The 15,878-nt window shown below is 41.1% G+C and overlaps 1 protein-coding gene across 4 annotated transcripts in view; it reads right to left on the reverse strand.

Annotated features, from left to right (window-relative positions):
• The window catches only part of Oxr1 (oxidation resistance 1), a 330,122-nt gene that overhangs the window by 69,166 nt on the left and 245,078 nt on the right, over positions 1–15,878 (reverse strand). For 3 of the 4 annotated variants that reach the window (XM_004642244.3, XM_023702311.1, XM_004642245.3), the window contains one exon: positions 2,633–2,715. In XM_004642244.3, the coding sequence (XP_004642301.2) occupies positions 2,633–2,715 (83 nt within the window). Of the gene's footprint in view, positions 1–2,632; positions 2,716–15,219; positions 15,389–15,878 lie in introns of those variants that run through there. The other variant, XM_023702310.1, reaches the window with a different exon arrangement.

Here is a 15,878-nt window from a genome sequence, read left to right on the forward strand (position 1 = left end):
CCTTATGATAGCGCTAACCAGAATAGCGCGAAATGCACCTGCATGGCTTTAGCACTCAAGGAATGAACTCCTGTATTATTGATGTAAAGCAGACAGAGAAGGTTATACAGAGAATGAAGCACAATCCGCAACAGAACCAGGAGGCAGCAGAAGTTCTGAGTGTGGTCAGGCACCTTGCGCTCCAAACATCTAGCAAAGACTTTGCAGTGAAGATTTCTGAGTTTGAATAAGAGAAAACAACTGGAGAAGAAGAGAGAATGTAAAAAAAAGTTTCATAGTAAGGACAATACAAGGCTAAGAGGCACAAAAAACCACATGCCTGTGGGGTACTATCTCCTCCTCAGCCACCCATCTGAAGCATCTATATGAAACACAGATTTCAAGGACAGTGAGTACCTGGACGGAAATCTCTTAAAAGGCCAGGGCTGAAAGACACTTAGAATTATGTTGCAGAAGACTCAGAAACCAGGACAAGCAGACATGTGGGTGGTGGGTAAAAATACAGAAAATACACATTTTCGTTAATGGTTCTGGACAACCAAAATTTATCCTAAACACTTGAGGTAATCTAGTTTTGCTTCCTTCCATCTGTGCAAACCGATTCATTTATACAATATGCTCATATATACCATCTACTTTATTGAGATAATGTAAAAGATCACATTATTTTGCAGTAGTACCTGAAAGTTTTCAAAGTAAACTCATATTAATCACACATTTTATCCTCACAGTGCCCTTTAGAATGATGATAAAGGTAATTTAAAAATCAACAATTATAAAGCACAGGAATCTGAGCGCTTTAGTGGCACCTTTCAATGCTACATAAGCAACAGGTCCAAGATTAGTGGGATGAAAGAATACATGCACAAAAACCAAATGCATCTCCTGCACCCACTAGGTCTATGGTGCAGCGTGTAAAGAGAGAGATGAAGGTGCAAATTTCCAACCAAGACTCAACAGCAAGCACCCAAAGGTTGAATGGAATCATGAGTCATGGCAGTAAAGTAAGGGGAGCAAGGGTGACAGCACGGCTGATGCTGACTTTAAAGCGAAGAGTAACAGACTGGATGGAAGTAAGAAAATTGAGCACTGCAGAAGGATGTAGGAAAACGAGGCTTTCTATAATTAGCTAAATATGAGTGCTAATAGCAATAAGACTCTAGATAGGTAAGAAGAGAACACCAGTTGACCTTATTCCATATAGTTGAAGTTCTCAAGCTCTTCAAGTAACAGAATCAACACCAGGAGAAAGTGAAAAGAAGGGGTGGGGAGAGGGTTCAGTGGCAGAAGCACTTGCCTGGCAGGCACAAGTTCAAGGTCCTGAGTTTGATCCCCAGCAGGAAAAAAAAAAAAGTTAAAAAGCAGCAAGGGAGGGACCACCCACATTTGAAATCGAGAAGAGAAGGGCATCCAGCAATACAGAAGAAAGACACAATGACAATGACAGCAGGAGCACAGGGCAGGGAAGGACAATGACAACCAAGTAGAGCACAATTCATTTCCAGAATGAAGCAGGGCTCTGAGAAGAGAAGAGAGATGCAGGAGGGGAGGATGTACTGCAAGAGTGCTTTATTCTGAAATTCACAGATGATATAATTACTAAGTTTAAGAAACCACCACCAATATAAATAAAATAAAATGTGTAAATCTAGGCTTATCACAGTGGCACTACAGAACCATAAAGAGGAAACTTAAAAGCAACCCAGAAAAAGATTGTTTAGAATTGAACAAAAACAGGGCAAAAGAACACAAGACAACAAATTAACTGTCTTCAAAATGCTGACAGAAAAATAATTGTCAACCTACAAATCTATAGTCAGCTAGATTGCCAAGGAGGGTGCAATGAAGATTTTTGAGACATAATCTGATTTTCCAGTTATACTCATTGAAGAATATAACCTCAAGAAAAAGGAAGTAAAATGAGAAAAAATGAAGGAAGAACAGGAAGTAGAATCATCTACTGGGCCTGATAAATCAGAAGAGTATCTTAGTGGAAAGTCACAGGAATCTTAGGAAGGGAGGAAGTATCTTGCAGCAGTTGTAAGATACACTTTTGATCCCCACCAGCAGTAATTTCACTCTGTACAATTAGGCAGTATACCCACATATACAAATTTAAGGCTAGATTACTTATAGTACATTTACATTCATACCTTCAGGTTATTTGTGCCATATACAGGTGCTCTAGAAATACACTTGAGCTAAATCATAAAGATTCTAGGAGAAACAAATTTGGTGAGTATATCCTTATATAAATGTATGTATTATGAGAAATACGTATCATCCTAAGTAAAAAGTCATGTCATTTAAAGATGTTAAATGAATTCTCCATAAATCTTTTGTATTTTAGAGACTACTATAAGAATAGAATATAAACTGGAATTTTACTTAGCTTTAGAAATACATTTCCTTTAGAATTTGGCATGTGGAATTAAAGAATAAAAAAATGAAAAAAATAAATGTCCAAATAAAGGCCTTTTAGAATTACTAACAATAAAAATTACCCAAAGGGAGTACAGTTTTTTAACATAAGGCAATTAAGAGTGCTTTCCTTACTCCCACTACAAGTGGAGGGAGCCCTAAATAAGATCATTACCAATGGAAGCCGCTTTTTCAGAAGCAGGTAACTTACAGTATACTCCACAGCCCCTTTAGGCTTCTGGAAAGACATCCGTCTCCCATCTTTCTTCTCTGAGCATTTCTTTTGGCCAGTGTCTGAAACACAAGGCAAATTCCTATGAATTCATTTGCCTTCCCAAGTAACGTCAAGGACAACTGAGGAGGACATGCTGGGTAGATATCTAATATGTAGCGTGGCTCATGTCTTAAGATTCCAGCTCAGTGCAAATACAACCAACCATCAAAGAACTATCTATCTTCCCCTCCTGCTTGTGTAAGAAACTGACCCATACAACTATATACTAATTAGAAATTAATGGTCACAGAAGCTATTAAAAACTAAATTATAGACCATTTTTTCTGGTCTATAATCTGACTACAATAAAGCATTTTAAAAGGCATTTCAAACACTTATTTGAAGATACATTATTAACCAAAGCCTGAAAAATGTACTAGCCCTCATAGGAGAAAATTCTATTTCTACAAGTCATAAAGACAGAGTATTCTTTGTGCTACATTATCTTCCCAATTTATACACCATGAAGTAAACTAAGGTATTCTATTATACATAAACATAGTTATCACACCTATAATCCTAGCACTTCATAAGGCTGAGGCAGGAGGATTGCAAGCCCGGGCACTGCTTAGCAAGATCCTGTTTCAAAGTTAAAAATAACAAAAGGTATGAGGATGTAGATCAGTGCAAAGACCCTGGAGTTTAATCTCCAAAACTGCCCCAAACAAAAACGCTTCATTTAATTTCAGATTATGTGCACATTATTTTGCATTTGTTTATCTCATCAAAACATTTTATGTGAATATTTGAATATTTCATTATCAACACTAAGCTACTTACTTCAGTTTAAATTTTTAATTTGGATAATCTCATCTGTATTTCAAGTAATAATTAATTGCACTGAGTTGTTTAAAATAACACTATGTAAGTATTTTTAAATTTTTAAAATGAAAATGTTTTTAAAACTAAAAATTAAGCTAGCAAACACACAAAAATGCTGTATTTATTGCTTTTAAAGAAAAATTAGTTCTATTAAAGCTCAAATCACCTAAAAAACATTCCATTGTTTTCCTTCTACCCTGAACTGACATTTGCACCATGTGAGAGGTTATTTCTATGTGCCTAATTAGCTCAACTGGGGGGAGGTATTAATGAAATTTTCATATGCCTGAGTCCTAGTTAAAAGCCAGTTAAAGCAACCATACTTAACAGACTACCCTAAGACCTCCTGACCATGCAGTCTCTGCGACCAATTACACAGCATTTTCACAAATCCAATGGTTTTAAAAATCCCTACCTATGTTTTTAATCTTCACTAAACTATAACCTCCCAGGCACTGTCTTGCTTATTCTACAATTTCCGTTCTGCGCCTGAGGGACAGACACAGGAAAAGGATCCAATGTGAATGAATGAATGCCCTGAAGCAACCATGCCAACTCCACCTGGGCTCTCACAATCCTTATGAACTGCCCTTAAACTCCACACAGAGAAGTAGTAGCCAAAGAATCAGCACTCCTACACTACAACAACCCCAGGGAAGAAGTGTGTGTGTGTACATCAGGTCTTTGTACCCTAAACACTTAAAGGATTCATAGAAAAGAAAGGGAAGAACATTTTTTTAAAGGTGAAAAAAAAGACAAAAGATATAGTCAACAAATTCATAAGAGGTTGTAAAAATGGCCCTTAAACGCATTAAAAGATGTTTAATCTCAATCAAACAGTGCAAATCTAAACTACAGGTATTATTTCTCCAAGATCAGACTGGTAAAAATTCAAATGTTTAGTATACACAGTTTGGCACATTTCTGGTGAGAATAAATAATGTTACAATTCTTACAGGGAGGGTTATTTTTGTTTATCAGAATATTCTGATTTTCCCCCTCCATTGAACAGCTTACATTTAAAGTTGTTTTGTTGTTGTTTTTGTTTTTTAAGACAGAATCTCATTATGTAGTTCAGGCTGGCCGTGAACTCTACGTAACCCAGATGGGCCTCAAATTTGTGGAGATCCTCTTGCCTCTACCTCCTAGTGATGGAACTACAGTTGTGTGCCACCATACCCAGCTATATTTAAAATTCTTATTTGATGAGAAAATAAAACATTAAACTATTTTAAAATAAATTTAAAGTAGTCATTTTTTTGTTACTTCATAAATAGCAGAGAGAGCAAAAAACACTTTCCACATCTTGCAATTTAAACTTCTGAAGCAATGCAAGAAACAATAACAGATTGCTTTTAACTAACAGCGCTTCTCTGCTCCACTGATTCTTGCAGTTACTGTTAGTCTACATTTACCTTGTCTGATAAAGGTTGATTTCCCCTTTTTTAAAGTGCTTAGAATCAGAACAGTTCAGATTTTTTCTTTTGTTTGATACAGAAATATTTATATCTGTTGAAACTGTCCTACCAATTTGATTTGAAACTGTCTCATTGCTATTTGTTTATCAATAAAATTATGGAAAAAAAGAAATATTTATATCAAAGCTCAACATTTTTGGGATATTGGAACAATTTAGAATTCGGATTTTTGGAAATAGACATAGTGAATCCATAGTAGTTTTTCAAATCGTGTTTCACACTATGTCCTAAACATTTAATCATGAACAGTTTGCAACTACTTTATCACTTTTGAGAGCTCACCCTACAGAGTATATAGTAGTTCACAGCAATAAAATAATATAGCAAACTCATAAATTTTAAAATTCTAAACAAACTGACATATTCACTTTGGTAATAATTTTATGTATTATAAAATAGTTTAAAATTTTAATTTCCAATATTAAGTTATTTACAACTGCCAGAATACAATGAAGTAAACCATTTTTCTACTACTCTGAGCACACAATCACATCATCACAAGATCTGGGACCTGAAGGTAACCACCACTGTTAGCTAGCCATGTCTCTTTCCTAATTTTAGAAACAGACCAGCAAATAAAAATCTAGATTGGGGATTTCACTGACCTTATCAGACCCAAAAGCTACAACTCTTGTTGCATAGGTCCTGCTTTACCTTGGTCGTAACCATCCAGAAGAAAAGTATAAAAATGAAATATAAGAAATAAAGCCATGCTGTTATGTTGAGCTGTGGGAGACTCAGGTCAACAATTTCTGACATTGCCAGTTAAACGGAAGACCCAATACTATTATGGGATACTGGACTCTTTTAGAATATTTTGCTGAGTTTACACACCTATAATATTCAAATAACGGAACTTAACAAAAAAGGGGTATACAGATGATTGTCCATTTTGTAACTGTGTATTCGAAGTGGTTGGGATAGATATATAGTTACATTCTGTTAATGAATAGAATGATTTGTTCTAATGGTGTTTGTAAATAGGATATCAAGTCCACATCTTGTACAGCAATTAACCACTAGGAAGAATGTATGCAGTGTGTTAATTATTGAAACTGTCCTACCGATTTGATTTGAAACTGTCTCATTGCTATTTATCAATAAAACTATGGCAAAAAAAAAAAAAAGAAAAAAGAAAAAAATCTAGATTGGGAGTACAGAGAACAATCCTCTTCTTCCTTACAAAACTGATGTTTAGAAATACTGTCCAGACTTGTTTGTGGTTTATTTACTAATATAAATAAGTGAATACTATGCATCTAGTCCATGCCAAACATTCCTCTAAGTACTTCACATCCCTATTTCATCCAGTGTGTTGACGCCATGAAATAGGCACCATTATGTCCTTATTTTACAACCAAGGAAACAGGCACAGAAGAGCAGGGTCAATTACACAGGGAAGAAAAGAGCACGCTGAAATTCACACTCCACCCACTGACTGTGCTCATTAGCTCCTCTATGAAATACTCACTGTAGTATCAGCTTCATGCAGTTGGAGGATGGCAAGGTACTCACCACTGCATAGCAGTTCCACCAACCAGGGGTAATTTTGCCTCTCCTGCACCAGGAATATTTGTCAATGCCTGAAGACTTTGTTACCAAACTGGGGATCTTGTGCTTGCCACGCAGGCATTTATGCTGTTGAGCTATCTCCCTGCCTGACACTGGGGACATGTGATTGGTATCTGGTGGGTAAAGTTAAACCATGGCCACTGCTAAACACTTTCATGTGTATCTCCTATCCATGAAGTTCACTGTTTTTTTTTGTTGTTGATTTTTTTTTTTTTTTGCTTATTGTTCAAGTTAGTGATAGAGACAACAATCCCCCACAAATTAATTAGGAGTTATTTGGTTTTCTGGGGGTCTAATTGCTTTCTGTATTTTGAGACCATGTTGCTGGGTTATCTTCTTAAACTCAATCTTTTCTCAGAATACTTTTTGCCTTAAAAATCTGCTACTAGCTGGGCATGGTGGCCCACCCCTATAATCCCAGCACCTAGGAGGCTGAGGCAGAGGACACCACAGTATTGAAGCTAGCCTGGGCTACATAGTGAGTTCAAGGCCAGCCTAGACTACATACCAAGGCTCTGTCTCAAAAAGAGCCTACTTGGTCTGATGTTAATAAACCACCTCTCCATGGACTACCATCTGCTTTTCTCTCACCCTTTCTGTGGCGTATCTCTAAGCAGGTCACATCTGTCTAGTTTTCTATTATCTCCCTTCTTTTTTCTCATCTTTTTTGGATGGTGACTGACTTGTTTCTCATTTCCTTGCCATTAATATAGAAGTTACACATTCACAATTCTAGTGGTCCTCTGCAGTGACAGCCTCACCTACTGTCTTATCTAGAACATTTAATAACAAGCAGCATTTTAACTACTTCCAGATGATACAAAGATGTTGAAAATTGTCACTGCCAAGACTGATGTAAAATGTTTTATTACATATCCCAATTACACAATCATAAGAAATTTAGGCATTCAACATTTATTTAGTTTTTGTACTCATAGTTATTTTTATTGTACTTCTGGGTAATTTCAGGTAACAGGAGTCAGGATAATAGATGTTTTAACACTTTAATGATAAATTTTAAGTTTTTAGTTTCTACATTTTCTGGTAGAAAATCAATGCCATTCTTCAAGGGACACCATTTAAGGAAATAGGATTATTTATTCTCACTGACCTTAAAAGGTTTTCCAATAGAGGCTCGTATGAATGCCTGAATCTATTAACTACAGACCTTTTCTTGAGTTTTTAGTCATTATCTCTTTAATATGCCTGCCCCGTTTTTTTCTTCAGAGAACCAAATAAACCCACATTAGAATTTATCACTGTACTGTGTACTGAATGCTCTCTTTCATTATTCATTCAAGATTTTATTAATTTTGGCTATTTTCTTTTGATTTATCTTCTAGCATCTTAATTCCTTCTGTGCTGCGTAGTTTGCTGTAACCAAAATCCTAATTGGAGGGATTATACTTTTTAGCTCTAGAAAGTTCATTTTTCTTTCTTTATACTTTGTATCTCTCCAAAATATTCTAATTAGCTGAAAATTTTCAACACAGTCATTTAAAATCTGAAAACTACAGTATCTACAATGCCTATGGGTCTGATTCTATTGTTTCTGAAATTGTCTTGCCATGTATTTAATTATAGTGTGCTGATCCTGTTAATGAATATACTGAAATTATGAATTGAACCCAAGCTATCATTCTAGAAGTGGATATTCTGGCTACTCAGTTTTCTGGGGTGTGTGTGTGTGTGTGTGTGTGTGTGTGTGTGTGTGGTGTGTGGTGTGTGTACACATGTGCATGTGTGTATTTTGCTGGAAATCAAACCCAGTGCCCTAAACATGCTATGCAAACAGTCTACCTTTGAGCTATACCTTCAGCCTTGGCTTTGTTTTATCTTTACCCAAACAGTAGAGATTTTTCAGGTACAAAGTAAGAGTTTTGCAGAACCACCTCTTACCTGTAGTGGGCCTTACACCCATAACTTGTAAAGAGTGTATTTAATCTCACAGTTTCTGTTTCTGGAATCTGCTTCCTTTAGGGAAAAAAAAAAACCTCAGAGTGGAAGCCCCATTGCTTAGATTTCTCACTTCCCTTAGGCCCTAATAATACTGGTCATACCAGTTAAGCTTTGTTTGTACTGTAGTAGTACAGATTAAACCCAGGGCCTCCATCTGGATCTATATCCACAAACTTTTTCTATTCTTTCTTTTTAATTTTTTTTTCCGGATATGGTCTCTTATGTGGCTAAACTGCCTAGACTGGGCTAAACTTGTGAACCTCCTGCCTCAGCCTTCCAAAGTTCTGGGATTACAGGTACTGACCACAATGCTGGGCTACCAGTTAGCTTTCTGATACCCTCATGCCTTTTATTCTCAGCTAGATAGTTCAAATTATCTAGCTTGCTACTACCAAGCTCATAAGTCCTGAAAAAAATTTAAGCAAGGAATTAGCAAGGCAGTTTCAGACCTTTAAAAAGAACATTTTGGGTGATAGAAAGGCAAAGTAGAAAAAATAGCAAGCCTGGATACCAACATGAAAATAATATGAAATTTGGTAGGCTGGCCAGATAGCTCAGCAGACAAAAGCACCTGCTTAGGCAGAGCACAGCATGTGTGTAGTACCAGCCCTGCTCCCCCTGCCCCCCAGCTGAGCACTCACCCCAATCCCCCCAGGGGTTGAGACTGGGTGTGTTGGTACACATCATCCCAGCACTTGGGAGGCTGAGAACAGGAGAATCACTATGAGTCCGATCTACGTAGTGAGACCCTGTAGACCCTGTACTAAATACATTTTTTTTAAAAAAAATGGCTTTAATGTACCAAAAGTCTCTTATTATGTCAGAGTAGTGTATCTTCTAAACTTAAAAGATATGTTAGTTATAACTTTTCTGATTAACTGGTTCTCTATACTGAGGCACTGAAGGAAAAATTTTCAACTTTTCATTCACTATTGATTTCTTATCTATAATCAAAACAAAGACAAAATAAAGCCTTTCAATTTTCCCTCAATTTTATCTTCCTCTAAATAGTACCCTAACTTTCTTAATAGCTCAACTGTTAAAAGCATGAATCCACTTTCACCATCTTCACCACAACTTGCTAACTCAACAGCAGACTGAAATCACTACACCTGCCTTGGCACAAATAAACTGAACCGTGTGTTTGACCCATTTTATGCTACTGAATCTCTGTGAGGCATCAAACTAATTCCTCCAGCACATTCTTCTTCCCTTATTTGATAGCATCCCACACTTCATTAACATTGACCTTTAGTGCCCCTTCCCTCCACCTCGTCCTTAAATGTTAACATATACCTAGAAGCTTTTTTGGTGGCCTTATGGAAGTAGAAGGGCCTAGACATTGAAGGTTCTACAGCCTCATTACTTAAAATGGAAAATGCGATAAAGAATCCAGGATCCAAATTCTTCAACTAAGTTTTTTATTTGCACTGTCACATTTCAAGTGCTCAATGGCCACATCTAAAGGCTATCACACTGGACATCACAAATACGCTGTCTAGGCTACTGGGACTAGGGTAGTACAAGACCAATCAGTGGACTGATATAGTAATCACACACCCTTAATCCCAGCACCAGACACTCCAGATTCAATCAACTCTGAAAAAGCCCCATCTATGACCACATGAAGGGAGGATATCTTTAAGAGCACACAAACCATAACCTAGCGTAATATGACTAGCTGTCCAGGGCCATGTGCAGCCACAGAGTTGGGAGCTGGAATGGATGAGCCAGAACCTTACCTATATAATCTAAAACTTAAAATTTATAATCTAAGTCCTACCTCTGAATTGAAACAAGCCAGGAGATGGCTGCGTATTTGGATTGTTTTGTCCCACACAGAGCTCATCTTACTAAGCTGAATTTTGGAATTACACCACTGAAATACATCAAAGAATGGCATCTATAAAACAGCCTCTTGAAATTGGAACCTGTATTTGTCAGGAAGGTAACAAGTGTCTTTTCCTTTTTCCTATATGTTCTTCCCAGTGTTCCATGAGAAATATTTTCATTTTTATTGTTATCTTAATGTGATGAATAACTTTCCCCTGCCTTCATAAGCAATAGGGTCATCTATATTTTTAGGGACACTGTGATTTATACCTGACCACATTTTCTTCTTTTCATTGACTGCTAGTAAACAAAAACAAATTTTTGGTCTTCCTCTAGCACCTGTATTTGACCTTAACACATACTTCTTGGTACAGTACCACAGTCAAACTTACAGATGACCACAATGAAGCTTCTGTAAAATATGGCTTGAACCTCTTGTTTCACTTCACACTTATGGGTGCCCACAGTCAACTATGATCAAGCAATACTAAAGAAAAGTTCCAGAAATAATAAGTTAAACCTCATGCCATTCTAAGTAGCACAATTAAACTCAAGGCATCTTGTTCCATCCTGCCTTGGAACACTTACTCTACACAATGTATCCTGGCTGCATATGCTAGCACTCACATTCACTGTAGCAGGGTCAGATCAGCTGGCCCAGGAATGTAGTTCCTGTGTTGAAGGTATCATGATTTTACTTAATAATGGCCCTAATATACAGTTAAAGTAGTCAAAGAGAATGCTGAAACTCAAGTATTGGTTTAGTTATTTTCCATTATTGTCAGTAACAAGAATATAAAGTTCAGGCTTTGCCTTCAGGTATTATATATACCTATTAAAGATAGTGAGTTTTGAATAACACTGCATTAGTTGTATATATATATATATATATATATGTGTGTGTGTGTATATATACATATATGTACATATATACATGTATGTATTCAGCATTGACGTAAAGTAAGTTCTATCACAGTATTGTAATGAGTTTGATTGTTCTATGATTCAAAATCAATAGAACAGAATTTCTTGTTTTGTTCCTTGAAGTCTATAAGACTGAACTTTTAAATTCAGTCCTTATATGCCTATTGTCACAAATACTAAGTACTTCAAGAAATATTTTAAGAAATTAACAAGCAAAGGTACCCAAATTTTTAAAAAACCTATTTAAAATTCAAATTTACAAAGTAGAAATTTCATGGAGATAGCTGTATATTTGGATTGTTTTGTCCCACACAGAGCTCATCTTACTAAGTTGAATTTTAGAATTACACCACTGAAATATATCAAAGAATGGTATCTTAAAAACAGCCTCATTCGATTTAAGAAATATTATTCAATATTAGTTCTCTGACATGTAAAATAATTCAGATGATACAAATTTAATATATTCCCATTTTACCTCATTTTCCATAAATTCTGTTTACATACATACACACACACACACACACACACACGCATTATAAAACTTCAACAATTTATATCAAAAGTTTATGGCTGGGGAGGCCTGGCCCTTAGCTCAGTTCTAAGAGGCTGCTTCAACAAAGCAGTCAGGCTCAGGTTGCTGTGGTTTGATCCCCACAACTCAAGCCAGCCAAACCTGCCCTGAAGGTATTCCGAGCAAAAAAAAAGTTTATGGCTGGTATTAAATGATCCCGAAAATCCATTGTTTCAGTTCCCACTTCCACTGCTACTATGGACCACTACCACCTTCCTGCTGTTGGACAAACAAGGACTAGGAAGGGAGATGAGTGGACCCTTGGCTACCAGAACTTCTTACAACCCGAAGTTAGAGGAATTGTGCAAAGACAGGGAGGGCAGGGTTGAGAGAGACCACACCCAGGGTTCACTCCAAACTCAACTCTGAAAGGAGCAGAAGACCATAAGAATGTGAGATTGAAAACTTAAGATAAAGATAGCAAGTGTTGAATAACACCGCATTAGTTGCTGAAGGTAAATGAAACAAAAATATAAGTAGGGCAGAACTCTTTTAAAAGATCCTGTCAACAACTGAGAAAATAGAATTAAGAGGAATTTGAAAGAAACTATTACAGTGAGCTGAAACTCTAGTTAAATCTATAGATCTATTTTTATTTACTACCATATGATCTAGTAAAGCGAATACTTTTAAGGGCAATATAAGTGGGCTATGGTCCCAACCAAAAAACAAGTAATACTTAACAGTACAAAAAACTTTCTGTACCTTCTTAACCCCATCACAGTGTAAGCAGGAGTGAACAATGCACCATGTTCCACTCATAACTGTTACCAACTAGGCTCAGAACTCAAGGCTTCCCAGTCTTGACCAAGGCTTTCCTAAGGGCTTTCTGGTGAGCCAGCAAACCCAAGGACCGACCCTCTGGGTACAGCAAGTCAGCCACCAAGGGCTGCCCAGGAAGCAGAACACTGACACTCCAGGAAGTGGTTTGTTTGTAGAAAGGATGAGATGGTAAACACTTGATCTAGTGTTTTATCTGACCTGTCCTTCATCTGTCACTAGTAAAAATGCTTTATCAACATCACTGCTGAGCATGAAACCATGAGGGGCAAGATTGTGGCCCACAAAAGCTGTAGGAGAGGCAGAAGGTGTCTACAGAGACATCACCACAGTGTGTGGGATTGCTGGGGATTTAAGAAAGGGCAACAAACCTGGAGTGGTGGCACATGCCTGAAATCCTAGCATTAAAGAGGCTGAGGCAGGACAACCGGCCTATGCTACTTAGTCAGCTAAAGGCCACCCTGCCCTGCATAGCGAGACAGTGTCTCAAAAAGGCAAAGAAAGAAAGAAGCAGGAAACCTGAGACCAGCTTTATTAAAAACAAACTAAACTAATGCAACACTAGTCATAGCACAAAAGATAGAAGAAATCTTTCAAAAAGGACAGAAACTCATTCTGCAGACAGTAAGTAATACAAGGGGTCACCCCTATAGCCAAACCCACCAGAGGCAACTGCTATGAACAGGATTCTTACTTAAAGCAAGGAAAATTTTTTGGGTGCATTCCCATTATCCCAGCTACTGAGGAGACTGAGGCAGGAGGATCAAGTTCAAAGCCAGCTTGGTCAATTTAACAAAAACCTTTTCTCAAAATACAAAATATAATAAAAAGGGCAGACCAAATTAAAGCACCTGCAGGTGCAGGGGCCTGGCAGTGCCGACCCCGGCCCTGGGGCACACTGAGAAGGCAATTGAGATAGGACACAGTGGCTCACACCGTAATCCCAGCTCTTGAGAGGCTGTAAGGCGGCAGATCACTACAAGTCTGATCTAGTAGTGAGACCCTGAACACCCTATAGACCCGTCCCTAAAATACAAAATAATGATGATGATGATGATGATGATGATGATGATGATAATAATAATAATAAAAGGGTCAGGGATGTAGCAAATTCAGGGTTCAATCCCCAGAATTAAAAGATTAAATAATAATAATAAAATAATAATAATAATAAAAGGGTCGGGGATGTAGCAAATTCAGGGTTCAATCCCCAGAATTAAAAGATTAAAAACAAAAAAAACCTAAGGAAGCCATACTTACTCGAACTACCAAAGAGGGCAATCAAATAATGACTAGTGCACTTATTTCTTTTTTCTTTTTTTTTTTTTTTTGGTGGAACTGGGGATTGAACACAGGCCCTTGCACTTGCCAGGGAAGCACTTTTTCCACTGAGCCATCTCCCCGGCTCCTAGCGCACTTATTTCTTGAACTGCCTCCAGAGCTCTATATTATACCATCCTGGACATGGTATAATGTGTTTATACCATGGCAGGGGCACTGCCAGGCCCCTGCACCTGCAGGCGCTTTAATTTGGTCTGCCCTTTTTATTATATTTTGTATTTTAAGAAAAGGTTTTTTTTAAATTGACCAAGCTGGCTTTGAACTTGATCCTCCTGCCTCAGTCTCCTCAGTAGCTGGGAGTGTTTTCACACGGAATGCTCTCTTATAGCTGGGCTGGTTTCGCCGCCAGGGAGCAAGCTCTGGAGCTGAGAACCTGAGCTGCCATGCAACTCAAGCCGGCCTGCACACAGCCTACGCAGGCCTAGAGACAGCGAGCCGTCGGAGGGGGACCTTCTGGACGGTAAAGCTAGGGCACAGCCGCAGTCCTAACCGCGTCCCGCGCTGTGACATCACCAGACCTCTGTGACCCGGCGGAACTTCGGGGGTCAACACGGAAAAGAACGCGCCGAGCTGCCCAGGAACGTAGGAGCTGCTCGGCGCGCAGCCCAGAGCCGCGGGGGTCCGCACGCCGCGCGGCGAGGCAGCCACAGCCCTGCCCTCCCTCCCTCCCTCCCTCCCGGTCGGGCCCTCCGGACTGTCCACTCGGCCCGAGCGTCACGGCCACTGTCCTCCGCCCAGCTGCGAACGCCCGAGAACGCCCGGCCCCGGGCCACAGCTGCGGCAGCGCCAAAGCAGGCGCGCACTCCACGGCCCGCTCGGAACTCGCTGGGGCTCGCGGCACACGCGGGCGTCGCCCCCGCTGCCCGGCTTCGGCAGTCACGGTCCACACCGCGGGCTCCGGGCGCGCAGGTACGCTCTACCCCGCGCGGTCCCCACGCCCGCGGGCTCCGGGCAAACAGCATGGTCCACATCGCCGGCTGCAGGCTCGGCGCGGTCTACACCCGCGGCGCCCGCCCTCCCCGCGGGCGGCGGCGGCGGGGTGAACTCGCACCCTGCCTGTCGGCCCCGCGCGCGGGAAAACCCGTCCCCACAGAACTGCCGCGGCCTCCAGGTCCCGGGCGCGCGGCCGTCCCGTCGCGGGAGCGGGTCCGACGGGGCGGGCGGGACCAGGGGCGCGCGGGCGGAAGAGGCGCGGAGGGAGAGCGGAGTCACTGAGCGGCGAGGGAAGGGCGGGCGCTCACCCGGGGCCTCGGGGCGCTCGTCCCGCGTCGCCGGTCCCCAGGGCCCCCACAGGCGCGAGGCCGACCCCCGCAGCAGGCGCTTCCCGGTGCGCGCCGCCAGAGACTCCATGCCTGACCAACCCGGCCGGACAGGAAGGCGCCCTGACTGGCCGAAGGGCGGACAGCGCCTGCCGGGGCGGGACCTGGGGCGGGTAGGGCGGGGCCTGAGCCGTAGGACGGGCCTGGAGGGCCCTGAGGAGTGGGCGGGAACTCGGAAGTGGGGCGGGGCCTAGCCGGGCCTGAGGGGCGGGGCGGGGCCTGAGCCAACTGATGGGCTGAGGGACCAGAGGAGTGGGCGGGAACTCGGAAGCGGGGCGGGGCCTGGGGCGAGCAGGGCGGGGCCTGAGCCGTAGGACGGGCCTGGAGGGCCTGAGGAGTGGGCGGGAACTCGGAAGCGGGGCGAAGCCTAGCCGGGCCTGAGGGGCGGGGCGGGGCCTGAGCCAACTGATGGGCTGAGGGCCTAGAGGAGTGGACGCGAACTCGGAAGCGGGGAGGGGCCTAGCCGGGCCTGAGGGGCGGGGCGGGCCGGACGGATGGGGAAGTGCAAGACCCTGAGGAACCAGGCCTGAGGGGCGGGGGTCTGGGGGCGGGACCTTGAGGGCGGGGCGGACGGCCGGCGC

The sequence above is a fragment of the Octodon degus genome, unplaced genomic scaffold, assembly GCF_000260255.1.
Source record: "Octodon degus isolate 3935 unplaced genomic scaffold, OctDeg1.0 scaffold00148, whole genome shotgun sequence".
NCBI lineage: Eukaryota > Metazoa > Chordata > Mammalia > Rodentia > Octodontidae > Octodon > Octodon degus.